The sequence below is a fragment of the Oppia nitens genome, unplaced genomic scaffold (genome assembly GCF_028296485.1).
Source record: "Oppia nitens isolate AA-2021 unplaced genomic scaffold, nextdenovo-longstitch-racon4-pilon3 scaffold4_pilon_pilon_pilon, whole genome shotgun sequence".
Taxonomy (NCBI): Eukaryota; Metazoa; Arthropoda; class Arachnida; order Sarcoptiformes; family Oppiidae; genus Oppia; species Oppia nitens.
This window is the reverse complement of record NW_026533232.1, coordinates 2,548,387-2,575,435: the sequence shown is the minus strand read 5'-3', so window position 1 is coordinate 2,575,435 and position 27,049 is coordinate 2,548,387. Positions and strand designations below refer to the sequence as shown.

The following is a 27,049-nucleotide window of genomic DNA, read 5'->3' as shown; positions in this document are numbered from 1 at the left end:
TTAATTTAATTATTTCTAAATTATTTAATAAATTATAAATAACTTATTTTTATGTTTTACATTTAAAGTTTTGAATTATTTATTAGTTTTAGTTTTAGTTTTAATATGTTGTAAATTTTAATATAAATTAATATACAGAAAACATAATTATTAATATAAATTTATAATATATTATTAATATTTATTGTATTGTATTTATACAGGTATATTATTTTTTATTATATCATAGATTAATAATAATCATGAATGATTATCATTAAATAATAAATCAATCATAATTTTAATATTAAATAGAGTATATAAAACTGATTAATTTTATTAAATTCATTTTTTTAAATATAATAAATTTGACAGAATATGCAGAAATTATTATTTTTTGTATTATTATTATTAGTATTCTTAATAAGCATTCAATGCTTAGAAGATAATCGATATACAGAAAGTAATATAAAACAGATTTAATTATAACTAATTTAAGTAAATTATTTAATTTTTTTGCTAATTTTTCTTTATAGATACCTGTCCATGTCCCAGTATGAAATAAATTGATTTTTTATAATAATAATAAATGAGAAAAAAGTATTATTTTTTTGTTTTTGTTGAATAGAATGTTCAGAAAATGCAAACAACTGTTGTTGTGGCGGTTGGTTAGGACTTCATTGCGGAACACGAGTGGACAGTGAGGACATTGATGGCGAAAAATTGTTGGTTGGAAACTGTATTCGTAAAGCATTCTACCAGTGCTCAGAAATTGACATTAAGGCCACATTTAAAGGTCTTTGTCCTAATTGTCAAAATAACAATGAAAATCCCGGTCAAGATAAATGCCTGTCCCCTACGTTCACAAATTTATTTTAAATTGTATTATCAATTAAATATTTTAATAAAGCGCTTTATTTTACGTTTATACTAAAAAAACATAAATTATAATCAACATTTATTTAATTAATTAATAAAAAGTATAATTTCAATTGAAAATTTATAATTTTAAAAACATTTATTTCATTACTATTCATTTGACTAAAATAATAGAAATATTTTTAATTTTCTATTTTTTAAATATATTTTGTCATTAAAGTTATTATCATTAAAAGAATAAAAATTATAATAAAAATTATTAATGATATTTTTGTATTTATATATTCATAAACAATTTATATAATGTACATGAAAATAAGTTTATTACATTAGCAACATAAATAATTACAATTATAATTTATTGTAAAAGTTTATAATAATTATATTATTGTAATTTAATATTTGCGAAATTTTATTATAGTAATTAATGATAATAAAAATATATAATTATTTATAACTGTTTGATAATATTAAATAGCTATATACAGTTATATAATAATTAACTAGTTATATAATAAATTTACAAAATTTATCTAATAATCTATTCATATAATCTATAAAATATAAATTAAGACTATAAAAAATTACGTTAAGTTTACAGTAGAAACATTTATGATATGTATTTTTTACAATTGTATAACACTAAAAAGTTAATATTTTATTACATAAACACTATAAATAAAAATTAGATTAATAATATATTGTGCAAAACTTTATTTATCAAAAAAGTATATTACATTTAATTTTAAGATAAAAATGTTAAGTAATATTTATTTATGTTAATAAATTAATAAATTATACATATAAAATTATTCTGATAATTAATTGATTATTCAATACTAGAAATTGTATATAAACAGAAACAAATTGTTTTTTTAAATAATATAAACAAAATTTCAATTTTATAATAAAATAAAATTATTTGTTTTATATAAATAAAATCTTGTATTAAACAAAATGTTTCGTTTGACTATTGTATTATTGGCCGCACTTTTGGTTATTAACGCTGTCGTTGCCGATCCACCAGACGATTGTAAATTAATTTTTTAAAAATTTCTTTAAATTATATAATTATATTTTTCTAAAATAATTTTTTATATCATTAAATAGGGGATTGTGATGACAAAACCAATTGTTGTTGTGGCGGTCAGTTAGGTTTGGCCTGCGGCTCACGTATTAAGTTAGGTGAAAATGAACCTGATGGCATTCCCATACTGAGAGGTCTATGCAAAGAGCGTGCTTTTTACCAGTGCTCGGCCATCGATCAACCGGCTGTATTCAAAGGCATGTGCAGTAACTGTCGTATATCGGAACCGGGAGTCGATAAATGTTTGACACCAACTTTCAGTGAAAGTTTACATTAAATTTAATTTGATGAACAACAAAATTTAATATACAAATAAACAAACACGGAATTAACATAAATATAACAATTTTATAAATATAACAATTATATATATATAATGCCAAATTATATGATTATATTAAATTCACAATAATTCATAATACTAATCTGTATAACTTTATATTTTTATTAACCAAATAAAGCGTTTATTTAAATATTATTTTAATATGATTTTATAGAAATATAATAATTAGAAAACCATATGATAAGTAATTTAATTTATATGAAATTAATATATTTAACAGTAATTTAATAATTAAATCCTAACTAAACTTTTTTTTTTTGTTTTACATTAAAATCAAAATTGAAAAATCATGAGTAATTTTTATAAAATTTAAGATTAAGTAAAAGTTAATTTAAAAATAAAAAATAAGTTTAAATAAAATTTTATATTGTATAAGTATTTTAATAAAATAAGTGAAATAAATTTACTACTTTTCAATATTTATTTGTTTTTCTATCTACTCTATCTAATCTCAAATAATATTTAATAATAATACAATTTTATTAATAAAGAAAGAATATTTAATTTTTCAGACAATATTGTCATAATTATCAAAATTCAATATTATTTAAATAAGCGTTTTATTTAGCTATAAAAAATTAGGAAATGCTAGAAAAATACAAAAATTAAACATTATTTTAATTAATATAACATTTATCAGATGACATAAATAGAAAGTGAGGGTATATTGTCAGACAACCGGTTGATCGATGCATTGGCATATCATAGACAGAAACGACGACATTTGCAATGATTTGTATTTTTCAAATTAATTCAATTTTAATTTTAATTTACAAGTTTCTGATGGATCGGCAAAATCCGAGTAAACATTTATTATGTAAAAATTAAATTAAATTAGTTTTTTGATAAAAAAAATGTTAACGCAATTTAATATTAATCTAATTAATTATTTTTATATTATTTATATAATAAAAAGTAATATTTTTTGTACAGGTATTAAAAACTATAAAAAATTATCAATTATAAAAATTATATTACTTATTGTTCAATTAAAATAGTAATTAAAAAATTAATAATAAATTATAAATTATATTTATTAAATAATATTAAAATAAAATATTAGTACTTCTTAAATAATCTTTGTCTATTAAATGTACACTTTTTTAATTTTTATTTTGAATCCATAACTTATATAATATCTTTTAAAAAAATCAATCTAATAATTAATTTATATATTCTATAAAATATCAATTAATTTTATGATTTTCATTAAAAATATAATTTTTATTACTACTAATTTATTATTTTAAATTGTCTAAACTTTATTAATCAAAAAACTGTTTTTCATTTAATTTTAAGATATTAAATGTTAAATAATATTTATTTATGTTAATAAATTAATAAAATATTTTATTATGTACTGCAAAAAAATCTATTTAAACAGAAACATATTGCAAGTATTATAATATAAACAATTTTTTTTCATTATTCTTAAACATAATTAATTGTTTTTCTAAATAAAATTTTGCTAACAATATGTTTCGATTGACAATTGTATTATTGGTCCAATTTCTGGTTTTTTACAGCGTTTTTGCCGATCCACCAGAAACTTGTAAATTAAAATTTTAATTAAATTAAAAAATATCTAATTATATTATAAATAAAAAAAATTATATTTTGACTAAATAGGGGATTGTGATGACAAAACCAAATGTTGTTGTGGCGGTCAGTTAGGTTTGATTTGCGCCAAACGACTTTGTTTAGACCAAAATGAACCTGATGGTATTCCCATATTGAGAGGTCAGTGCAAATCGCGTGCTTTCTACCAGTGCTCGTCCATCGATGAACCGGCCGTTTTCAAAGGTCTGTGTCCTAACTGTCGTATATCGGAACCGGGAGTCGATAAATGTTTGACACCAACTTTCAGTGAAAGTTTAATAAAATTTTATGTAAACAAACAAACTTGGAATTAACAGAAAGGAAACAATTTTATAAATTTAATGCAAAATTGTCTAAATTTAACATTAACTAAAACTAAATAAAAAATCAAGTTTTAATAAAATCTATTAATAAAAAATATTTGAAAAATATTTGTAATAAATAAAATAACTATATTATTTTAATTATATTTTATTAATGTAATTTAGACTAAAATGTTTTTCTTAATACTAAATTATCGAATATTTATATTAATTTTATTTATTATATATTTATAAAAAACAGATTATATAATATTTAAATAATAGCTTTATTTGGATAAAATTATTTCTATACAATATAAGTACAGTTACATTGTTTTTGTTATTATTAATTATAATCATTAAATGAACATATTTTTTAGTAAAATATTGGAAAAATTATTAAATTGTTATATATTTATAACATTTTTCTGTTAATTTAATGTTTATTTGTTAAAATAAAGTTTAGTTGTTTTTCACTCTGCAAAACATTTATCGACTCCCGGTTTCGATAAACGACATTTAGGACACATGCCTTTGAAAACAGCCGGTTGATCGATGGCCGAGCACTGGTAAAATGCACGATCTTTGCATTGACCTCTTAGTAAAGGAATGCCACCATGTTCATTTTGGTTTAAACCAATACGTGAGCCGCACACCAAACCTAACTGACCCCCACAACAGCAAGTGGTTGATTGATCGCAATTCCCTATTTAATTAAATATATGAAATTATTAGTCCAAAAAATATAGTTTAATATTTTTTTTTTTTGAAATTAATTAATTTAATCTAAAATTTACAAGATTTTGGTTGATCGGCAACAACGCTGTAAATTGATAAAAATGCTGCAAATAATATAATTGTTAATTGAAACATATTTTATTAAAATTTTATTTATAAAAAAATACAAAAAAATATTGAATTTTTTTTCTAAAAGAAATTTATTAATATATTTAAACATGCAATTTGTTTCTGTTTATATACAATTTTCACGGTATATAATAAAATAATTATCAGTATATTTTTATGTATATAATTTATTAGTTGTTTAACATAAATACATATTATTTAACATTTATTATCTAAAAATAAATGAAATATAGTGTTTTGTTAAATTATTAGTAATAAACAATATTTAATTATTATAAACTTTTATCTAGCTACTGTTATAATTTATTTTCAAGTATATAATCGGTTATTTGTAATATTTTATGAAAAATTAGATACAAATACTAATAATTTTACTTATATTTTAAAGGTAAATAGTTTTTTAGTTTTATAAGGAAAATATATTTTAAAATAAATGTTATAAAAATAATTCCAAATTATTAAGTCGGATATTATTTTTGAAAAATCTACTCAAATAATGTTTATTAAATGTTTTGTTTCACTTTTATACTTTAAATGATTTTAATTATTTTTATAACATTTATTTTAAAATATATTTTCCTTATAAAACTAAAAAACTATTTACCTTTAAAATAAATGATTTAAAGTATAAAAGAGAAACAAAACATATAATAAACATTATTTGAGTAGATTTTTCAAAAAATAATATCCGACTTAATAATTTGGAATTCAAAATATTTATTATAAATTGATCAAATATTATATAGATTAATTTATTTAATTATATTAAATAAAGCGGTATTTTATTCATTTTTTTAATTCACCCATGTCTAATATTATAGATTTATTAGGAACAATATTGGATGTTAAGTTTCAAAATAAATTTATGATAAAATTAAAATAGATTTTCCAAATAAAGTCAAATTTGTATTAATGGACTAACTTTGTTTGATGAAACACACAATTATGATTTATTTAACAGTACACGAAATTATTATTAATGCTATATAAAATTAGTATTTTTAAAATAAAAGTCCTTTTTTGAATAAATAGATTTAATTTTATTAAATTGCATTTTTATTTAAGTTATGAATTTTTAACATAATATTTTTTAACTTATAATGTAAAACTATAATATTTGCTATTTATTAAAAATTTTAATTTAAATTTTCTAATTTTTGTTTTTAATATATACGAGTATATTAAATAAACAATATATTAATTAGCTAACAAATAAACAAATAATAAACAAATAATAAACAAATAAAAAGATCATATAGTTTCTAAAGTTTAGTATATAGTTATACTTTTTGATTATTATTATACTTATTATTAAATATATTTAGAATGCAATATTTGCAATGCATTATTTAGTAAAATTATTTTTTTTTTTAAATTATTATTATATATAATGTAAAATATGTTAATTACTGTTAAGTTGATCATAAATAATAAATTAATGATAGTTTTTATTAAAATAGAATTTAATAAAATATATGGTTTGCGTCAGCCGGGAGTCGAACCCGGATCAACTGCTTGGGAAGCAGCTATGCTAACCGTTATACCACTAACGCGAATGCTTGCAATTATTATATGATTATGTATATAACATTTATATTATTATGTAATCACTTTTATCAATGTTATTCAATTTACAGTAATATAATGTTAGCACACATTGTCTATATAATACTATATGTTTGATATACTGTATTATATAGCATATTCTATACAATATCAGTATATCAAACATAATGTTAGAATATATTGATTTTTTACTTTCTATGATTATTATGATTTCTGGATTGATTTTTTACAAATAAAATTTATTTATTATTTATTTTGAATAAAAATATAATTTATATTTTGTTACTTCTACATATATTTTAGTAGAATTTGTTTTTTAATCAAAAAATATACTTATTGTTAGAAAATTATTGTTATGTTCATGCTAAAAACTAAATGCTCATTGCTAAAAATTGTATACATTAAAAAGTAATTTAATTTATCTAGTTCATTTAATTCATTATATTTATTTAAATATTAATAATAAGTAAATTTTTAAAAAATAATGATCTAAATTTTAAAAAAGACATTATATCCTTAATAATAATAATAATATAAAATTAAAAATTTAGAACACTCATATAAACATATGTCTGGGTATTAAAAAAAATTACTGTTAAAAAATGTAGACTGTCTCATTTGAACATATTTAATTAAACTTTTTAAAAATTTTTGTCTATCTGTTACTTCTAGGCTAACTACCAGTAGTTGATAGTAGTCGGATACCAATTAGACATTAAAACAATGTTTCGCATATTAGCATTATTGAGTTTATATACTTTATTGGGTAACAAATTATACTATTTATCAATTATTACTATTATTTGCATAACTAACTATTATTGAAAATTGTCTAATATTTTAATTTATATTTTTTTTCTCCATTTCCATATATTTTTTTTAAATAGCTGTAAACAGTGTTTACAGTGACTCAAAGCCTTCAAAACCCATTAAAGTGATCAACAAGTTTGACACATCCATTCATCGAGGTTTCGGTGGCCATCACTCGTCATTCAAAGACGAAGAACCAGATTTTATTGATGACGGCTTTGGCGATAACAACGATGAAAGCGAAGATTTATCGCCAGGAAGAAGAGGTATTGACTCAACCGATGGACATAAACTGCGAGATGTGACTGAGTTTTTGGACTCAGAAAACGAGTCACTGGACGATGGATTAGAGCTCAGAAGCGATGTAACGGCCAAAGAGGACACCCAGAGTACTGCTGCAGATACTGAAGTCAAAGAGACGGTCACTGATAGTAAAGAATCAGTTAATACTGATAGCATAGTAAAAGAGGTATCGGAAGATGGCTATGGAGATGATGACGGCTTATATGATGACGACATTGATATATTGGATGATCTGTCCGAAGAAAATGATGTTACCGAAGATGAAGCTGAAAGTGAAACCGATTATGTAATAATTATTGAAGTGACTGATAATGGAGACGGAGAAGAAACAATAGTCGAAGAGGTAATAGAGGGTGAAGTAGAAAATGGTGACAATATTATCGATGCAGTTGAAGGAGAAATTGAATGGATTGATGAAAGGGATGATAAAGATGGAGAAAGTGTAGGCGAGGGTGAAGAGGGACCCTGGACTGACCCGGAGGACGCACTGGGAGACTGGGATGGCGATGAAGGTGATCAGGGAGATAGCAGTGGAGCTGATGGACAATGGGATGGAGATATATCGGAGAATGACAGTAAAGATCAATTGAGAGAGGGATCGGCTAATGAAACGGCAGATTATGATTATATGAGTTCAGAAACTTTAACTTCTAATAGTGCGACTGAAACTCTAGGTGCTGAACCTACTGTATCTAGCTTAATTTATTAATTTTATGTATTTTTACAAAAATGATGACATGCAAATAACTATAGTATTATATTTTGTAATTAAAATTGTCTATTTTACCAATATACTTTTTATTTGACATTATTTAACGCATTATTAGTTAATATTATTATGCTTATAATTAATTAATAATTAGTTAAACAAAAATAATTTTTAAAATTATTTAATCTGTGATATAAAAATACTTGATTGCCTAACTAACACTTTTATTGCCACATTTAACGGGTTATTGACTTTAATTTTAAGCATATTTTTATTAAACAAATTAAACAATTTTATTTTTAATAATTTTTAGTTTTCATAATGCATTAAAAACATTAATTACTTTAATGCTAATTAAAAAAAATATTTTTAAATAAATATTTAATTTTTAATAAAACAAGTTATATATGTTGCTAGGCTAATTTATTCAATTTCTTATTATTAAATTAAACAAAGATAATTTTATTAATTTCATTAATTCCAAGTATTTTAGTTAGTTTAATTTATACACACGATGATTATGCTTAAAAATATATTAATTAATTATTACATACTAAACATCATTTTATAATTATTTTAGTAATTTCTAAAATTATTTGGATTATATTATATAATTGTTTGGATATTTTAAAATACTTAATTTTATTATTTTTAAAGCCAAAATATAATTTAATAAGATAATAGTAATATTAATTTTTAGAAAATATTTAGATAGCAAAATGAAAATATACATATTTTTAATGTAGTTTGATATGTTAATACAAGGCTAATTTAATAAACAAAATTATTTTATAGTTTATATTTATTATCAATGTATTATTCATCAATATTTGCAATTAGCATTATAACTGTATTTTCAATACAATTAAAAAGTTTTTGCATTTTATTTTTTAGTCATTTTTATTAAACACTTTTTTTAAACTTATGTGTGAGTTATCATCGTATTCAAGGATATGGATTTAAACACAGGTATTAATAATTATTAGAAAAATAATATGTAAAATATTAGATACAAAAAACAAATTGAAAATTTTATTAATGTTTGTTACAGTTGTATGTCTACTTATTATTGGTCACCTGTACTCTACCAGTGCCGCAAACTGTCCCGATCCACAGGAGATCTCTCCGTGCATTTGTGATGGTTCTGCTATACGATGTGTCTATAATGACGAACTGGATCTCAAACAAGTGTTTCAGGCATTGGCCGGACCCGAACCGGGCAGTAATGTGTACGATCTGTTTGAATTGGAGAGTACTAGTGTTACCGAATTAGCCGATTCCCTGTTCTATGGTGTAGTATTTCGTGCCCTCAAGTTTACACAGTGTCCTAATCTGAATTGTGTACATCCCAGCGCTTTCCGGGGACAGGAACAAAGTGTTACTGTATTTGATGCCCAGTTTACTGGGTTTCAGTGAGTATACTATAAATTGCTTAATAATTAAAATGTAAATGTTTTATATGGTGTATATTATATTAAATATAATATGTTTTTCACAAAAAAAAAGTAATACTAAAGACGGGTGCGACCTGTTTAGCGCATTAAGGACTCTGGAAAACTTGAAAACACTTCGCATAGTTGGCAGTAAAATAGATACCATTCCCGACAATGCTTTTACCAGCACTATTGGCCAACAAAGACAACTGACCAAAATTGACTTAAGCGGCAATAAGGGTGCATCCATTACCCAGATCGGCAAAATGGCATTTGCTGGACTAAACGGTTTGTAAATTTATAGGTTTTAAAAAAATAATAATTAATTTATATTAATTAATACTTAGCATTGGTAACAATTGATTTGTCGCAACAAAATATTGAATTCATTGATGATAAAGCATTTGCTTTTACTAATCCCAGTCCTACTAATGTTACTATTAATCTGGAAAACAATCGACTTAATGGTAAATCATTTAAGCCGTTAACATTTTTCACTCAGCGCAGTACCCAGCTCAATTTGGCCACCAATTTTCAATTGGATTATCTACTGGAGGACACATTTAGACCAATGCTCAGTTACAGTGGCTTAAGTGGTGAGTTTGGTGTAATCGAACTGACCAATTGTCGACTGTCCAATTCAAGCAATAATCGTTGGTTGGCTCTAAATAAGATAACACTGGATCTAAACAAAAAGTTGATCAATGCAATGGCCATCGATGGCAAACAGTTGCTCAGTCATGTACCCAGTTGGTTCAATGGTAATGGATTGTCAAATAATTAAGCCTAGGTTATCAATGTCATTGTTATTATTATAATGTTAATACAGTAGTTACTTAGTAAACATTTAAAATTTTAATAGTATTAACTAAAGTTAAACTTCAACCAACACACTTGCAGCTGTTTATTCAATATTAAATTGTTATTATATTACAGTAATATTACTTAAAAATAAAATATATTAAATTTAACATTACATAGTATTTTTTCATTAAATTAAAAATTAATTATCTATTAAAGTTTAAAAATAGCTATATTTACTATAGTTTCTATATTGTTAATTTAATAATATTAATTTATTATTTTATTAAAAAAATAGGACCACCTCAAACTTTATCAACTCATTATAATACACCCACACCTACACCGACACCAATATTGTCAACAACACCAGAAATAATATCAACAACAATATTAACTCTGACAACAACATCATTGACAACATTGACGATAACAATAACTCCGACCACCACATCCTCGACAACAAAAACAACGACACATCCAATAAGTTTAGAAACAACACCTAAAATATCGACAACATCTACTGATCCATTTGTACCCTCAAAGCATATTAAACCTTCAATACAAACAACAATCCCAACAACAATGATAACAACAATTATATATTAGATATATAGATATATATATTTTATGTAGAATTTGACTTGAATTTGACTATTTAATAAAGTATTATTGAAAATTTGTTATACATTAATACAGTGCTGTATAATAAAAATTTCATTTCAAATTTTTCCAAATAATTATTATAAAAATAAATATCAATACATTTTATCTTATCTTTTAATTCATTAATAAATATATTTACACTTTTACTTATTAAAAACAAAATATTTTAATAGTTTATATAAGTAGTTCCTATTTGTTTTATTTGTTATATTTCCTGTAAACTTTATTTTATTATTTAATAGCATTTATTTTGAAGTAATAACCATTAATTTATTAAATATCTCATCACACCATATTATTTTTATATTAATTTCTAAACTAAATAATAGTTAATATTGTTTATTGATTTAATTTGTTTTATTTTTATTACATAGCTTTGTGTATTTTATAAAGTAAATCAAATTTCAATAATATTTATTAATAATCAATAATTAATTATTATATACTGGTACAGTATATATATTTTAATATATTAATGATCCAGTACTAAATGTACATGTACAAAATAGGAAAAAGTTAGGTAAGTTTACGGTTCAATGGAAAAGTTTATATCTTTTTATAAAAATAACATAACATTAAAATTGATTATTTGGTCTTTGAATCACTTTTAGAAATATAATGATAAGCCATTAAACAACTGATAATCAGTTTATGTTTTTTTGATAGACAAAGTATAGTCTATAAAAACTTGTAATATATTTGCTTTTTCTGTGATTATTAAATAAAACTCACTGTAATTTAGTTTTTCAATATATCATTTTTAAAAGTTAAATCATTTATTTAAAAACACACTGTAACTCATTAGTTAAAAAATTAGTTATTATTTTATACATGTATTAGTGATCTAAAAAAAATATTGATCTAATTTTCTAATGTCTTGTTAATAATAAAGACACTAAATTAATGTAAATTTTATTACTCATTTTTTTAAGTTATTAAATAACAAAATTTAATTAACTTTATTTATTTATTTGATGTAAAAAACTTTTATATTAGTTTTATTATTGTAATTATTATTCAAATGCCACACAAAGACATGGATGAGTTTAATCGTGTCGATCGATATATTTATACAACAATTAATTTGTTAAACCATTTGATGTTTGTAAGTATTATTATTATTATTTTACATTTTACTAAATATTTATTGTATAAATAAAATGTTTATTAATGTTTTAATATAAATTTATGTAAAGGGTTTAACATTTTCAACTTTTGGTCCAACTTATGTGGACTTTAAATACATAACCAACAATACCATGTCTTGGGTCGGCCTATTTCCCAGTGTCGCTGCCATTGCCTGTATTGTTGGATCAGTTTGTAAGTTATATTTTATAACTTGATATATGATTTCAAATAACTTAATAATATAATTGATTATTAATTTAATTTAATATATCAATAATAAATAGTTGGCTTTCTATACAAGTATATCAATCGACAGCTAACATTGTCACTGCTGGTGACACTACAAGGTTTGGCCACAATAGCCATACCGTACTCAAGTGAGATCTGGCAACTTTATTTATGCATATTTATCTACGGTTTGGGTATCGGTGCCTGGAATAACTCAAACAATGTTATACTCATCGAAATGTGGCAACAGTCTAGTCCATCGTTTCTACAGTTTTCCCAATTTATCTACGGTGTGGGCACTATATTAGGACCGCTTATTGTTGGTCCCTATTTAACCGGTGAAGTTGACTACGACTACAAAATTATGGGACATAACGGCACTGTTATCCGCGTTTGGAACAGTACGACAATTATCGATAATGAATGGGAACGGCGGCAAAAACTTAAGTTCCCGTATCTTATGGGAGGACTATTGCAATGTATTGGTTAGTAGTTGTCTATTATTTTTTTTAATAATATTTTCTTTTAATTAATTAATAAACATTTAATTTATTCAGTAAATAACTTATTACAAAATAGTTTTTAAATATGTTTTTTAAAAATGACAGTAAATTTCCATGCTTAGTTTTCAAATATAAATATATTAATCTTAATAATGTGTTGATCTTTATAAACACATGTGATACTTAAGTGATAAACGACTGACTCAATTAGTTATACTTTTAACAAATTATTTTAACATATTTTTTAAAATTTTAATATAATATACAGTATTATAATAAGTATAATAATCATAATTTACGTTATGTAGATTTGCATAATTAAATTTATTTAATGCATAATTGACTAAACTAATTGACAATAATAATAATAATCACATGATTTAATTATTAGCAAATAAACAGCAATTATCTATAAACAGTATCAATTGATTGCACAAACGATTGATATGATATTATGTGATTATTTAATAAACTTAACAATAAAATTGTTTAATCATAATTTAGTTATCATATGACACTATGTAGTCAATCGGACTACCCTAACGTGTGTGTGTATATGTGTGACAAATATTTGAATTATTTTATCATATTAGATTATTATCAAGGTCCCAATTTATAACTATATTTTTTGGCAATGATCTATCATAACTTCCCTGTTTTTTTAACTTATCTAACTGTCCTTCATTTATATCCACAAACAGGCCCTATATTGATGTTTTTCATGTATTTCTGTCGCCCCTATGAATACCAGTCGCCAGACATCGATGACGTAACCGCTGATGAAGAAAACCAGCCACTGGTCAATGATAACTGTGTCCGAAATTTAGTAGAACTCATACCTAAAAAATCAATCATTATTTGCATTTCCATATTTCTGGCTTTTGGCATAATGTCTGAGAACATGTATATGGACTTTAGTCCTACATTTTTTCAATTTTCACCACTGAAACTGTCGGCCAATAAAGCGGCCGAGATATTTGCCACAATGTCGATAGCTCTGTCCACTGGCCGCGGATTGAGTGTATTTATAGCTATGAAACTCAGGCCACAGACAATGATCTCATATCAGGTGATCATCGTATTTGTCGGTTATATATATCAGTATTTCGGCCAATACTCGTTGACACACCTGTGGATCAGTTCAATAATGATCTGTTTTGGTTACTCATCGATATTCATCTGTTTGTTCTCATTTGTCGGACAATTCATGGAAGTCACCGACAAAGTGGGTGCCATATTCATAGCCTCGTATAATTCGGTCTATTTATTTCTACCGTTTTTCTTGGGCACTTACATTGAACACTATCCCGATAGCTTTCTATACATTGAGTTTGGATCCCTGTGCATTGGTATCAGTTCACTATTGTTAGTACTGTTTTTGGTGAAAAAGGTCCCCAAAGAGTGTCTCAGATTATAGACTCATATCATATTTAGTACAATATTATTAGGCATTTTAACTAATTGTTAACTAATATATTATAATTTTTACTATTTAATTAAATCACATGACATTTAAATTATTTTATTATATAAAATAATTTAATAAAAACATTTATTATTGTTATAAATAATTTTAACAAATTATGAATTATTTTATTTAATACTATTTTAACATAAATAAATTTTTGATTAAATAATCCTAAAAATTAAATGTAAATTATCTACATTCTGGTCTTATAGTCTTAACTTTGTCGGCATAATCACAATTTTTGGAATCAGTATTATACAGTTCCCCGGGTGAACACACTTCTCTAACTGGTTTTTGGTGATCGCACACGTAGTAAACGGAACAGTCATTCATATCGGGATATTGTCGACCAGTTTCAGTACAGTCCATAGTAAACGGTGTTGTCGGGCCGGGCGGGCTGGTAGGTACAGGAGTCTTAGTGTGAGGATCGGGAGTCGGACCTGGAGGCGGTGTGGGGCCAGGAGTCGGGTCGGTGTGATTGTGGCGATCGTATTCCATGAAAATTTTGGTGAACTCGAGCACCTGTTGCGGTATACTAGAGCAACCGGGGTCGGCAAACACTGGTCCACCTGCACTACACGGCTTGTCTCTGTTGATCGACCAAAAAGCCAGATGTCCTACTCCTTTGTCAATAGCATATTTGACCAGTTGTCTGGCGTGATCCAGTTCAAATATCATGCCTACATCGTTGAGCCCAATCATTGGTGTTATACCTAACATACTATACAACTCAGGATCCGATTTTTGAGGCCAAATAGTCTTCATTTGTCGGACTACCGAATCTCCAGTATTGACGACGGCATCGCCCCATGTCTTACTCTTTGGCGATTTGCCAAAATCCATGGCCATAGGGTTGACAGCATCAACATCGACGCCATGTTTGGCCGCCGATTGGATAACATTTAGATCTGTGACACCGTAGTCGTCGCCGATGACCTGATAGGGGAATAATAAGTATATTTAGTCACAAACAGTATATATACTGCATTAATATGCTTACTCTTAACGTAAAGCTAACAGTGATGGATGGGTTCTGTCTTTGTAAACCAGCCAACGCTTCCATAACAGTGTCCACTGGTATAGTGGCCTCGACATCGATGTCCAAACCGGTAGCACCGGTCACGTCCAAAATTTTTTTGTATGCCGCCTGCAAATTAGCAGCCGAACCACAAGCGTTTTCCAGATAAACACCTGCCGCACCACCGGTGGCCACAATATAGTTACCGCCGGCTGCTTTGAACGCCTTGAGCTCATTGACTAAGTTGGGTTCATCGATAGGTATGGTCCCGTCCCACATGGGATTACAAGCGCCGCCACCGGCCAAAGCAAACGCCAGTGTGAAACCACTGATTCCTGTTTGCTGTTTATATTGAACCAAATGAACGTCTTGGGACCGACCCATGAACAGGTAGGGCGCAAACCGGGGCTCTATTAGACAGAAATTAATTAATTAAATTAATGGATAATTAATTTTTTTAGCGATTTATTACCTCGTTTAGCATAATTGCATGCAATCAATGCATATATGCATAAAAATATTATATTAATTGATCTCATCTTTAAATTTATTACAGCTTTTATTTTAGTTACTGTAATGTAATAGCTATTAGTTAGCTATTATGACAATTATACTGTATTAACGGGTTAGTCTACATATATTTATATAAGTTTGAAATTATCAACTTTTCTAAAATTTTATTAATAGATATGATAATTAACAAAAAAAATCATAAGACAATGAGTATTGAAAATTCAATTAATTAAATCTAAGTATTATTTTATTGATTAAAATCTAATAAAGTCTAGATTAGTCTAATAGTCTAGATTACGAATAATACGAATTGAAGTATTATATTTAGCTAATAAACAAATAAAACACTTATTAAATAAAAAAAAAAGTTATAGTTTAGTCAAATAATACTAAATTATTAAAGTATTAATTTAATCAAAATAAAAATGTATAACAACATTGATTAGTTTGTTAAAAATACAATATTTTTTCCCAGAAATATTATTAAACTTTATTTATTTAACTAAAATTTCCATGTTTAATACAATATAATTTAATATATTGCATAATTTTGTAGTAGACTTTTCGTCTCTGCATTTTTATAGTATCTATATTAACCTAACGGTGCAAATCTTTAATATCTATTCTTATTAATGTAATAATAATTTAGAATCACTTATGTCTAAAATAATATTGTTTGATTATCATGGTAAAAATTATATTAATTAATTAATTAAGAGAGAGAGAGAGAGAGAGAGAGAGATTAATAAAATCATAATTATAGTATTACAAAATCTAAGCACAGTTAGTTTTAAAATTGAATTTTTAAATTTTTTTAGTATGTCAAATTAACTTGAATCTATTATTTTTTAGTTTTTAAGTATAATTTAAAAAGAGAAAATATATATTTTATTTTATGTATTTATATATTAAAAGTAAATTTTGTTATAATCAATAAACAGGTATATTTAAAGTTAGAAATAGTAGCCCAATCGTATCGACTATAATTTGAAGTAGTTTTTATAACTTTATTAATCAATTTTCATAACTTTTATCAGTGCCGACAAACACTTTGATGTTGTTTTGTAATATTAAGCCAAACAATGTTTCTGAGCTCCGATTCTCACTTTCATATTATAAAATCAATTATTTTTAATAATAATAAATATAGTCTAAAGCTAAATGTAATAGTTTAGCATAATGTCAATTATACCGGTGTCTATGTTTTAGGTATGTCATATAAATAATATATCATAACTATGAGTAGAATTTTTTTTAACAAAAAATATTTAGCAGTATTATTAATTTGTTGATATGTGTATAATAAATAATATTATTAAATATAATTAAAAATTATACTGTTTATTGAAAAAATATGATTGATTTAAATTAAAAAATAACAGTTTGTATAAGTATTGATAAATAATAAAGACTATAATTTGATAAAAAATTTAATATAATTTATGATACATAGAAATTATTTTTAAAAATTATTATTTTAAATTATGATATATTATACTATCATCTTATTAATGATAATCTTAATATATTGAATATTTATATAAGTTTTTAAATATTATAATTTTTATGTGTTTAATTAATTATAGTAAAATAGCATTATTTTATTTATATTAACAATACTATATTCAACTAAATCGGGTCAATAAATCCCCACAAAATAAAAAAACAAGTCTTACAACTCTTTGTTTAATTTTTGTCCTTCAATATTGTATAGTATAGTATAGTATATGATATTATAACAATACATTACACTATTCTTATATTAATATAAAAAATACATGAATTAACAAATAGCTATAAATAAAATTACAAACAAAAACAATATGGCTATTGTATGGGAAAGGCATATCATGTGAAACAATTTAATAGTTTTAAAAATTTATAAAAGTTTATATTAAAATAACTATTATATTTTAATTATTATTTTATAATGATAATTAGAAATGTCATTACTAGTGTATCAAATACATTATGGCTTGTAAGTATAACTAACAATATTTTTATTTTAATTAACTAAATAATTATTACTTTTATTATTATATATTTTTTTATTTACTATTAATAGTTAAGTGCCATAAGCTTATGTATACTGGGTTTTATCGCTTTGTATGATAATGATGATAATTTTTGGTCACCAATTCTATCAATTATCAGTGCCATAATTGTAATCATTATCTATATGTTAGGCATTTTTTATTTTGTCGATAAAATTAAGTTTATTGTAAAGCCATTAGTAAGTGAATTAATTGTTCATAATTTTTATTATTCTATTTTTAAATATTTAAATAAATATTTTTTGCTTTTATTTATTTAGAGATCTTATTTATTTTATGTATTAATTCCCATTCAAAACATTTCACTACTAATATCATTACTACATTTAAATGATGTAAGTCAAATTAATACTAATTAATTATTTTTAAAAAAATATATATATAACAAAAATTATTAATTTACAATAATATTTTATGAATAGGATTTATATAAAGTTTTGGTAATTTTATTATGTATAACAATGGTTACTCAATTTATATTATATTTATTAACATATACTGATGATGAATGGCAACAATTTTGGCACAGTTTTAGTACATCACTGTTCAGATCATTTGGTAAATATAACGATAATAATAATTATAGTCCAAAAAGTCAATATAATAATTCTGATGAAACTTAAAATAGTTAGTTATTTTTATATACAAAATAATTAAAACGTGTCAGTAATTATAATATTATTATTGATTTAATGAAGATTTAAAAAAAATATCTTATATAATAATTAGTTTAATTGAAATATTTATACATTTTGTGATAATTATTTATAAGATTTTTTATTGTTGCTTATTTATACATATTATTAACTTTACTAATGTTTCTAACTTTTATAATAATATAATTTTTGATATTATTTAATGTGAATTATTGTACATTTATAATTATATAAATAGTAATTATTATAAAAAATAATAATTATTATTGTATTGTTTAAGTTACTATTTAAATAATAAAAAAAACGTCAGACAAAACATATAATAAATGATATATTATAATTATGTATTATATTATAATAATACCAATGTATTGTATATTACAAAAATGATAAATGAACGGTATTTTTATTGACTATTTATTTATAACACATAATTATTAATGAGCAATAATATACAATCTACAGTACAATTATTATACTATAATAATTGTACTGTAGATTGTATATTATATTAAAGATTTATTATGAGATCAAACATTTGTCAAACTTATTTAGTTATTGATAGTATCAATAACTAAATAAGTTTGACAAATGTTTGATCTCATAATAAATCTTTAATATAATATATTTACAGATTTTTATAATTTAAGTATAAAAAAAAATAATTCTGAAAAATAAAATAATAGGTGCAAATAAAATATATACATTAAGTTATTAATATTGTTATATGAAATAATAATAAAAACTAAAATAATAATAACATAGTCACCAAAAAATAAATGACTATTAAAACTAATAATAAAAATATGAAAAACAAAAATACTATAATCACTACTGAAACACAATGTTTTAAATTGTTGGAACAATTTTGTGGACAAACCTATACAACACTTTCGCCCACTTTTATAGATTACATGACATCAATCAATGACTATTGTCAGCGAAGATTATTAATTATTATTACAATAAAATTGTCGGCAATATTATTTATATTAAGATATCTGGTATGCTATCAATGGGATACACCAACAATAAGAATGTTGACCAGTGTGTCCAACCATGTCGTACATAACGGCGCCCTATTGAACGGATCGCTTGCTATGGGCCATATAGTGGGCACAACACTCGGTCTAATAATATTGTATTTTGAATTTCGGCACAAATTTACTATCATTGACTACTTGTATTACATACGCCAACACCGATTGGCAAACCTATTGAATGGTAAATATCGGCAAAAGTATTGTCAAGTGCTGCGTTGGCTGACCAAATACGTGTCGTATCCGCTGGTCATACAAAGTTGTATCAATGGGTTCATGATTTTGGGTATACCATCACTGATAGCCTATGTTACCGACAGTGATGGCATCTATAGCTTATGGAGTGTAGTACCATGGACAATTATCACCATTATAGCCATATTTGAATTCTACGCTTCCATATACAATGTACTAAAATTATGGTATCTGTCTCTAACTTACCTAAAATATCAGTTCTATCAGATAAATGATCATGTAGAAATTGCCACAAAAATCAACAATATCAAATTGTTACGCAAATGTATCAAGCTTCATAATAAATGCTCGCTTATCGTTACCGATTTGAATATTGTAATTAAATATTTTATATTTATAATTTACATTGGTGCTACTACTGCTACAAATGCAACTATATATGTGGCACAGTTGCCTAATACTAGTATTATGATAAAAATAACATTAATCATATTGACCATTACGGTGATGACCTGTATATTTATTGTGACATCAATTTGCACCAAAGTTACTAACAGTGTCTATAAACCTGTCAAACATATATATCGTATATATCAATGGCCCGGACTAACAATTAGAGATAAATTATATGTTGAAAATTTTGTCAATAGATTGACAACCGGACCGGTTATTGGTTTTTATTGTTTGAATTTATTTTCAATGAATTCATTGCATTTTGCGGAATATCTTTTTGGTTGGGCTTATAATTATTTACTAGTTATTAGTTCAAAGTAAATATACTGTACTACTATACTACTACACTGTAATAAATTTAATAAAATATAATGTAATTTATTATTGATATCAAAAATTATTTTTACATTATAAATACTGTACTTTATTAATCATAATACTGTACATTAGTCTAAATATTACATTTTAAGCTATAAAATTAAATCTATATATTTTAGAATTATATAAATTATATTAAACTTAATAAGTGTTACCATTTTATGTATTGTCTTACAAATGAGAAAATGTGTTTTTTTAATTTGATACCAAATTTTTTGACTTATATTAACAAATAGCTAAAATTTATTAATGTATAATTTAGTTATATCATGATTTAGCAACACAAATATCTTAATGTTTGTACTGAACTTAATAAAAACTATAAAATTTCATGTTTAAGCAGTAATTTTATCTATAAAGTACTGTACAGTATAAATAAACTCAACATATCAGTAGTATAAGTGTGAGATAATAATTTTTAAATAAAAAACTGTAATTATTATTAATACTGTATAATATGTTAGTAAATTAGGGTACATTATAATGAAAGAATTTTGAAATGAAAAACAGTAAAAGTAAATTTAAAAAATTCAAATAATTGAAAAAAATAAATATTTTCCACAATCTATAACATTTATGGAATCTTATTGTATTTTACTATTATACTGTACTGTAAAGTAACAATTAATGAAAAAAAAGTTATCAAATACTATACAATTGAATTTATTTAATTGAATAAATGATTATTAATTATATTATATATAATATTTAAAAAAAATATATGATATGATTAAATAGAAAAAGTAGGATGTGAATTTTAACATATAATATTAATTTACCAATTGATTTGATTTTCAATATATTAGGTGCATATACTGGATATAAAAGGTAAGTACAGACAATTTTTAATTTTAATTTAACCATGTACAGTTGGTGAAATATATATATATTTTCTTTGTTAATAATAGCAATAATATTTGTGTCTATTATTGTTTGAAGAGATGTATAAAAATTGTTATTTAACAGTTTTATACAGTATAGCTGTATTAGCTATATTGACAATTACTAATTGTAATGGTGAACAATGTGCTAATATTAACATTGATCACCGTATCGATTGTACACCAGAAATTGACAATGTTACACAAAGTGAATGTACCAAGCGCAAATGTTGTTTCAATGATAAATTTACACGTAGCTTAACAAGCAACAAATGTAATATGATCCAAAAATTTTTTTTAAATTTTTAAAATAATAATAATAATATTTTTTTTTTGTTTACCATATAGCTAAATTCATACCAAAATGTTTTATGCCGACCGACTATACGGGCTATAAAGTAACCCAAGTTGGCCAACAACAAAATGATCAAGGTCATGTTAGCGTATTTATGGTTAAACTTGAACGACAAATACCGTCAGGTTTTCCCGCGGAAATACCTGTAGTTGCCGTCGAGATAACACTACTTAATGATCAGTCATTGCGACTGAGAGTTACCGATATGAAGAACAAACGATATGAGCCGCCACTACCTGAGCTTAATCTACCAAAACCTACCGATTCTTTTAATACACTCTATAAAGTCAATGTTGATAAAACAGGTACTATAATAATAAATATTATTTCAAAAACTTTAATAATACTGTCACTTATTAATTAATTATATAAAGTTTTAATATTTTTTCTTGTATTTTAATAATCAAGGTTTACTTGAAGTAATACGACTGGCTAATAGTGCCATACTATTTAAAACTGATTTGACCAAGCTTATTTACACAAATCAATTTATACAACTAAAAAATAAGTTAAGTTCACCCCTGATCTATGGTATCGGTGAACAAAAGGCACCGTTCCTTAAGGACACTCAATGGCACATGTATTCAGTATTCAATCATGATCAACCGGGTGATTCATTTAGACCACTTTACGGTTCCCACCCGTTCTATGTAAACATTGAAGACAAGAGTACCGGTTTGGCACACGGAGTCTACTTAAGGAACTCCAATGCTATGGATATTCTATTACAACCCGAACCGGCCATCACATGGCGTCCCATTGGAGGTATACTCGATGTGTTTGTATTTGTTGGTCAATCTCCCGATGATGTGGTGCGACAATACATTAGTTTAATTGGTAAACCATCAATGCCTCCTTTCTGGTCACTGGGTTATCATCAATGCAGATGCTGTACTCAACCAAATACATTAGCCGAACAAATGGTTATAACTAACCGTACAATTGCTGCGGGAATACCGTTTGATGTCCAGTGGAACGCCAAAGAGTATATGGTTCAGTTCAATGACTTTACTTTAGATGAGGACAGGTATGGAGGTTTCGGTCAATGGATTGAACACTTGCATGATATTGGTATGCATTACGTGCCTATTATTGATCCGGGTATTGACCCAAAACAACTAGCAGGTGTGTATATATTGTCTATTTTTAGACGGGTTGAATTGATGAATAAATAAATTAAAAATTGATAATATAATTATAAAATATTTATTACATTTGATACATAGGAACCTATCCTCCATATGATGACGGAGTCAAATATGACGTGTTTATCAAAAACAGTACAAACGGTACATTTATGGGTCACGTTTGGAACAAAAGCGGGTTTACCGTATGGCCTGACTTTACAAACCCTAAATCACCCGAATATTGGACCAAACAGTTCCGTGATTTTCACAAAATCGCACCGATCGACGGCGCCTGGAATGATATGAATGAAATATCTAATTTTGAGAAAAAGTATCCATGTCCTAAAAATAGTTCACTAGAATCGCCACCATATGTACCAAAAAATTTGAAAAGTATGACAGATATGACACTATGTATGACTGCCAAACATCATATCGGTGTCCACTATGATGTACACAATTTGTATGGCATTTATATGGCAATTGCCACTGATATGTAAGCAATTTAAAAAATATTTGTTAAGTTATTTATTTTATTTTAATCAATTTTTTAAATGTTATTTTTTTTGTATAGAGCTCTGAAAAGTGTTCGCCAAAAACGGTCGTTTGTTATATCACGAGCTACCAGTCCAGGTCAGGGACGTTACTCTGGACACTGGGATGGCGATACTGATACTACATATAATGAATTAGCTTGGACTATACCATGTATATATTTATATTTATTAAATGTTTAATTATATTAGTCTAAAATAATTAAATTTCAAAACAGCAATCATGAATATGAATATGTTTGGCATACCATTAGTGGGCGGAGACATTTGTGGATTTTTGGGTAATGCAAAAAATAATACTTTCTATCAGGAAATGTGTGCTAGGTGGATTGAAGTGGGTGCATTCTATCCATTTGCAAGGTAATGATTTAATTATTACAAATTTTATAGCCATACTGTTATAAAGTTATCGTATAACTTATATAAGTATTACTGTATGTTATAACTTATAACCTTAAATATACTGTAATTACTGTAATTAAACTAAATTAATTATTTGAAGTTATATTAGATTTTCTGTATTTTTAAAGTATAAATTTAATGAATTTCTTAAAAAGTCTTTAAATTATATTATAAAAATTATTTATATTTTCTATTATAGAAATCACAATGAAAAACAAATGGACCAGGATCCAGTAGCATTGGGCACTGTAGTCACACGGGCAGCTAAACACGCATTGGAAACACGATATACATTACTCCCATATCTCTATACATTGTTTTATAAGGCACACACTAATGCCGATACCATAGCGCGCCCGGTATTTATGGAACATCCGCGCGATCCACACGCTTACGATCCATCAATTGCCGAAACACAGTTCATGTGGGGATCGGCCTTAATGGTGGCACCAGTAACACAACCTAACGTCACAAAACTTAATGTATATTTGCCGGCAGGTCTATGGTATCCTTACAGTGCTGCCACTTATGGAAAACCCATCAATAGTAGTGGTCAAACATTAGAGTTTGACACACCGGTAGATAAAGTTAACGTTTTCCTAAAGAGTGGTAATGTTGTACCAGTGCTACCTTCACGACAAACTACTACTGCTATGCGAAAAGAAAAGTTCACATTAGTTGTTGTTTTGGATCAAAGTGGTAGTGCTAAGGGACAGTTGTATTGGGACGATGGAGATAGTATCGATCCAATTGAAAATAACAAATATTCATTGTTTGACTTTGATGTGCAAAAAGTATGTTTGAAAACATTTTTATTTAATATTTGATTTATAATATTAATTATAAATATATTTAAAAATTTAGGGCTCACTCTCTACTCGTTCAGTAGTAGATAAATATCGGGATCAAGAAGTAGTGGTCAATAATGTAATAGTTTTGGGACTAAAAACAAAACCAAATGAAATAACAATTAACCAGAAAAAGTGGTCAAACTTTAGTTATGAGGAAAGTCTACTAAAATTGACAATCGATAAAATGGAGCTTAAATTAAATGGAGTTAACAATCATGTTATGTGGAAATAAAGTTATTTAAATTAGGGTTTTAAGTAAAATCAGTATTGAAAAAATAAAAATTTTATTAAAATAATTGTAAAAATTAATACTGATGATAATAAATTGAATTTTTATAATTATAAGAATTATTTTGTGAATTATTTTTTATAATACAATATAATTATTATATAAATAATAACTCTTAAATATAATTAAACTTATTCGTTATCTTTAAGATAAATATTTTGTGTTTTAGAGATTTTTATTATTATATAATACAAACTAATTATGAAAATATTGAAAAATTTCTATTATTTAATTGATTATTTTGATTAAAGTTAGTAAAAAATAATCATTTATTGAACACGTGTTTTGTAAAGTGATTAACTAAGATTTGGATGCAATTGTTACAAAATATGTGATTTAATTTTAATTTTTAATTGATAAAATATATTTTATCTAATCTATTATAAAACGTTAACTACTTATTAATAGAAGTATATACAGTATATAAAATTATATAAATATATACTGTTAAAAACAATTAATAATTTTTACACAGCAAATTTTCATTTTGTTTTTTTATTGGAAATTTTAATAATAATTATATTAATGATCAATAAAACAATATGATACATGCATTATTATAAATAAAAACATTATATAAATCAATATTTAAATTTATATATTTTTATTTTACTGTAAATGACTATTGTGTTGATGTGCTTGATTATTAATATATTAATTTTATTGTTTAATAAATTCTCTTTAATTTAAATAGGAAATAATTATCAGAAATCAGTTATAAAAATTAAATAATTATGTAACACATTTAAAAAAATATCAAATATTTAATAGTGATTTGTTAATGTAAATATAAGCTAAAAATTATTTACACAAATATTTTTACAAAAAATTAAAAATTAATTAAGTTTATTATGTGATCGTATATTATATGATGAAAGCGGTCGTATAATAAACTATATTAATTTGTTTAAATAATTTTGTGTTTATATTAGTGCTTAAACATTATTATATATTCAAAATATAAGACATAGAATAAGGGGCTGTTCACATATTAAGTATGCACTTTTTAATAAATCTAGACCCCCTCCATCGCCTATGTTCGCATGTCCATGTCCATAACCGCTAACCCCCACCACAAGAAATGATAAATTATTTAAATGCAAACGTTCTTAAAGTCTCTACCCCTCCCCTTCCCCTCGTTCAAAAAAGTTCGCTTTGGCCAACCTCCTCTCCTCAAGTGCGAACGTAATATGTGAACCGTCCTTAATGAATATTTAATTTCACAAAATAATCTACTTAGCCTATTTTTTAAAAAAAATAATCTATTAAGCTCACTTTTGAGATCAGATATAGATTATTAATATAAAAATTTTATTTCTAATATACTTAAAAAACAAAGTATTATAGATATTAAAATTGAGATAAATTTATATCACTTTTATATTAATTAACAATACTATTTTTTGGAAAATCACATATAACTAATTTGTTTTTAAGTGTGTATGATATGAAACTTAGCAATTATTAATAGACAATTTGGATATTTATTATATTTTTCATAAAAACAGGTATAATAAGTATTTTATAAATTAATCACATTCACGTAGTTTTTAATCTATAAAAACAATATATTATACAATATACAGTAGAGTGTACTCTAATATTAGTTATT

At 24.7% G+C, this 27,049-nt stretch overlaps 7 protein-coding genes and 1 non-coding gene across 9 annotated transcripts; 5 read left to right on the top strand and 3 right to left on the bottom strand.

Moving 5' to 3' along the window:
* The first annotated feature begins 346 nt into the window (after positions 1-346).
* LOC128960028 (uncharacterized) lies at positions 347-887 on the top strand. The gene is made up of 3 exons (XM_054306091.1): positions 347-442; positions 516-533; positions 608-887. Exons 1-3 carry the CDS (start codon positions 358-360, stop codon positions 856-858), a joined length of 354 nt encoding a protein of 117 aa, XP_054162066.1. The 5' UTR covers positions 347-357; the 3' UTR covers positions 859-887.
* An 858-nt stretch (positions 888-1,745) lies between these two features.
* LOC128959964 (uncharacterized) lies at positions 1,746-2,348 on the top strand. Its single transcript, XM_054306007.1, has 2 exons — positions 1,746-1,891; positions 1,969-2,348. The coding sequence occupies exons 1-2, from the start codon at positions 1,816-1,818 to the stop codon at positions 2,220-2,222; spliced, it is 330 nt and encodes a 109-aa protein (XP_054161982.1). The 5' UTR covers positions 1,746-1,815; the 3' UTR covers positions 2,223-2,348.
* A 1,353-nt stretch (positions 2,349-3,701) lies between these two features.
* LOC128960025 (uncharacterized) lies at positions 3,702-4,209 on the top strand. The gene is made up of 2 exons (XM_054306088.1): positions 3,702-3,840; positions 3,918-4,209. Exons 1-2 carry the CDS (start codon positions 3,765-3,767, stop codon positions 4,199-4,201), a joined length of 360 nt encoding a protein of 119 aa, XP_054162063.1. The 5' UTR covers positions 3,702-3,764; the 3' UTR covers positions 4,202-4,209.
* Positions 4,210-4,622: 413 nt separating this feature from the next.
* On the bottom strand, positions 4,623-5,063 carry LOC128960424 (uncharacterized). Its single transcript, XM_054306497.1, has 2 exons — positions 4,987-5,063; positions 4,623-4,895 (listed from the first exon to the last, which is right to left on the bottom strand). The coding sequence occupies exons 1-2, from the start codon at positions 5,060-5,062 to the stop codon at positions 4,663-4,665; spliced, it is 309 nt and encodes a 102-aa protein (XP_054162472.1). The 5' UTR covers position 5,063; the 3' UTR covers positions 4,623-4,662.
* Positions 5,064-6,537: 1,474 nt separating this feature from the next.
* Trnag-ccc (transfer RNA glycine (anticodon CCC)) lies at positions 6,538-6,609 on the bottom strand. Its single transcript has one exon. It is a non-coding gene; the product is annotated as a tRNA-Gly (tRNA).
* A 5,590-nt stretch (positions 6,610-12,199) lies between these two features.
* LOC128959834 (major facilitator superfamily domain-containing protein 4B-like) lies at positions 12,200-14,707 on the top strand. 2 transcript variants are annotated; one of them, XM_054305852.1, is made up of 5 exons: positions 12,200-12,249; positions 12,341-12,449; positions 12,541-12,664; positions 12,757-13,185; positions 13,905-14,707. In XM_054305852.1, the coding sequence occupies exons 2-5, from the start codon at positions 12,366-12,368 to the stop codon at positions 14,618-14,620; spliced, it is 1,353 nt and encodes a 450-aa protein (XP_054161827.1). In that variant the 5' UTR covers positions 12,200-12,249; positions 12,341-12,365; the 3' UTR covers positions 14,621-14,707. The 2 variants fall into 2 exon arrangements, with proteins under 2 accessions (XP_054161827.1, XP_054161826.1); XM_054305851.1 differs by having other exon boundaries at positions 12,230-12,449.
* An 81-nt stretch (positions 14,708-14,788) lies between these two features.
* LOC128959849 (chitinase-like) lies at positions 14,789-16,313 on the bottom strand. Its single transcript, XM_054305867.1, has 3 exons — positions 16,162-16,313; positions 15,672-16,099; positions 14,789-15,607 (listed from the first exon to the last, which is right to left on the bottom strand). The coding sequence occupies exons 1-3, from the start codon at positions 16,226-16,228 to the stop codon at positions 14,861-14,863; spliced, it is 1,242 nt and encodes a 413-aa protein (XP_054161842.1). The 5' UTR covers positions 16,229-16,313; the 3' UTR covers positions 14,789-14,860.
* Positions 16,314-21,782: 5,469 nt separating this feature from the next.
* On the top strand, positions 21,783-25,392 carry LOC128960641 (lysosomal alpha-glucosidase-like). The gene is made up of 9 exons (XM_054306768.1): positions 21,783-21,806; positions 21,887-22,133; positions 22,208-22,519; positions 22,623-23,339; positions 23,441-23,837; positions 23,916-24,049; positions 24,114-24,255; positions 24,497-25,091; positions 25,162-25,392. The coding sequence occupies exons 2-9, from the start codon at positions 21,920-21,922 to the stop codon at positions 25,378-25,380; spliced, it is 2,730 nt and encodes a 909-aa protein (XP_054162743.1). The 5' UTR covers positions 21,783-21,806; positions 21,887-21,919; the 3' UTR covers positions 25,381-25,392.
* The last annotated feature ends 1,657 nt before the right edge of the window (positions 25,393-27,049 follow it).

What these genes read in the sequence shown, in the direction of transcription:
- LOC128959834 (XM_054305852.1), top strand. Translation starts at nt 12,366, where the DNA reads ATGCCACACAAAGACATGGATGAGTTTAATCGTGTCGATCGATATATT. An exon ending in TGTTAAACCATTTGATGTTT is followed by an intron (nt 12,450 to 12,540) that starts GTAAGTATTATT and finishes ATTTATGTAAAG; the next exon opens with GGTTTAACATTTTCAACTTT. An exon ending in AGGACTATTGCAATGTATTG is followed by an intron (nt 13,186 to 13,904) that starts GTTAGTAGTTGT and finishes ATCCACAAACAG; the next exon opens with GCCCTATATTGATGTTTTTC.
- LOC128960028 (XM_054306091.1), top strand. Translation starts at nt 358, where the DNA reads ATGCAGAAATTATTATTTTTTGTATTATTATTATTAGTATTCTTAATA.
- LOC128960424 (XM_054306497.1), bottom strand. Translation starts at nt 5,062, where the DNA reads ATGTTTCAATTAACAATTATATTATTTGCAGCATTTTTATCAATTTAC. An exon ending in TGCCGATCAACCAAAATCTT is followed by an intron (nt 4,896 to 4,986) that starts GTAAATTTTAGA and finishes TTAATTAAATAG; the next exon opens with GGAATTGCGATCAATCAACC.
- LOC128960025 (XM_054306088.1), top strand. Translation starts at nt 3,765, where the DNA reads ATGTTTCGATTGACAATTGTATTATTGGTCCAATTTCTGGTTTTTTAC. An exon ending in TGCCGATCCACCAGAAACTT is followed by an intron (nt 3,841 to 3,917) that starts GTAAATTAAAAT and finishes TTGACTAAATAG; the next exon opens with GGGATTGTGATGACAAAACC.
- LOC128959964 (XM_054306007.1), top strand. Translation starts at nt 1,816, where the DNA reads ATGTTTCGTTTGACTATTGTATTATTGGCCGCACTTTTGGTTATTAAC. An exon ending in TGCCGATCCACCAGACGATT is followed by an intron (nt 1,892 to 1,968) that starts GTAAATTAATTT and finishes ATCATTAAATAG; the next exon opens with GGGATTGTGATGACAAAACC.
- LOC128959849 (XM_054305867.1), bottom strand. Translation starts at nt 16,228, where the DNA reads ATGAGATCAATTAATATAATATTTTTATGCATATATGCATTGATTGCA. An exon ending in ATGCAATTATGCTAAACGAG is followed by an intron (nt 16,100 to 16,161) that starts GTAATAAATCGC and finishes TCTGTCTAATAG; the next exon opens with AGCCCCGGTTTGCGCCCTAC. An exon ending in CTGTTAGCTTTACGTTAAGA is followed by an intron (nt 15,608 to 15,671) that starts GTAAGCATATTA and finishes TTCCCCTATCAG; the next exon opens with GTCATCGGCGACGACTACGG.
- LOC128960641 (XM_054306768.1), top strand. Translation starts at nt 21,920, where the DNA reads ATGTATAAAAATTGTTATTTAACAGTTTTATACAGTATAGCTGTATTA. An exon ending in TAGCTTAACAAGCAACAAAT is followed by an intron (nt 22,134 to 22,207) that starts GTAATATGATCC and finishes TTTACCATATAG; the next exon opens with CTAAATTCATACCAAAATGT. An exon ending in AGTCAATGTTGATAAAACAG is followed by an intron (nt 22,520 to 22,622) that starts GTACTATAATAA and finishes TTAATAATCAAG; the next exon opens with GTTTACTTGAAGTAATACGA.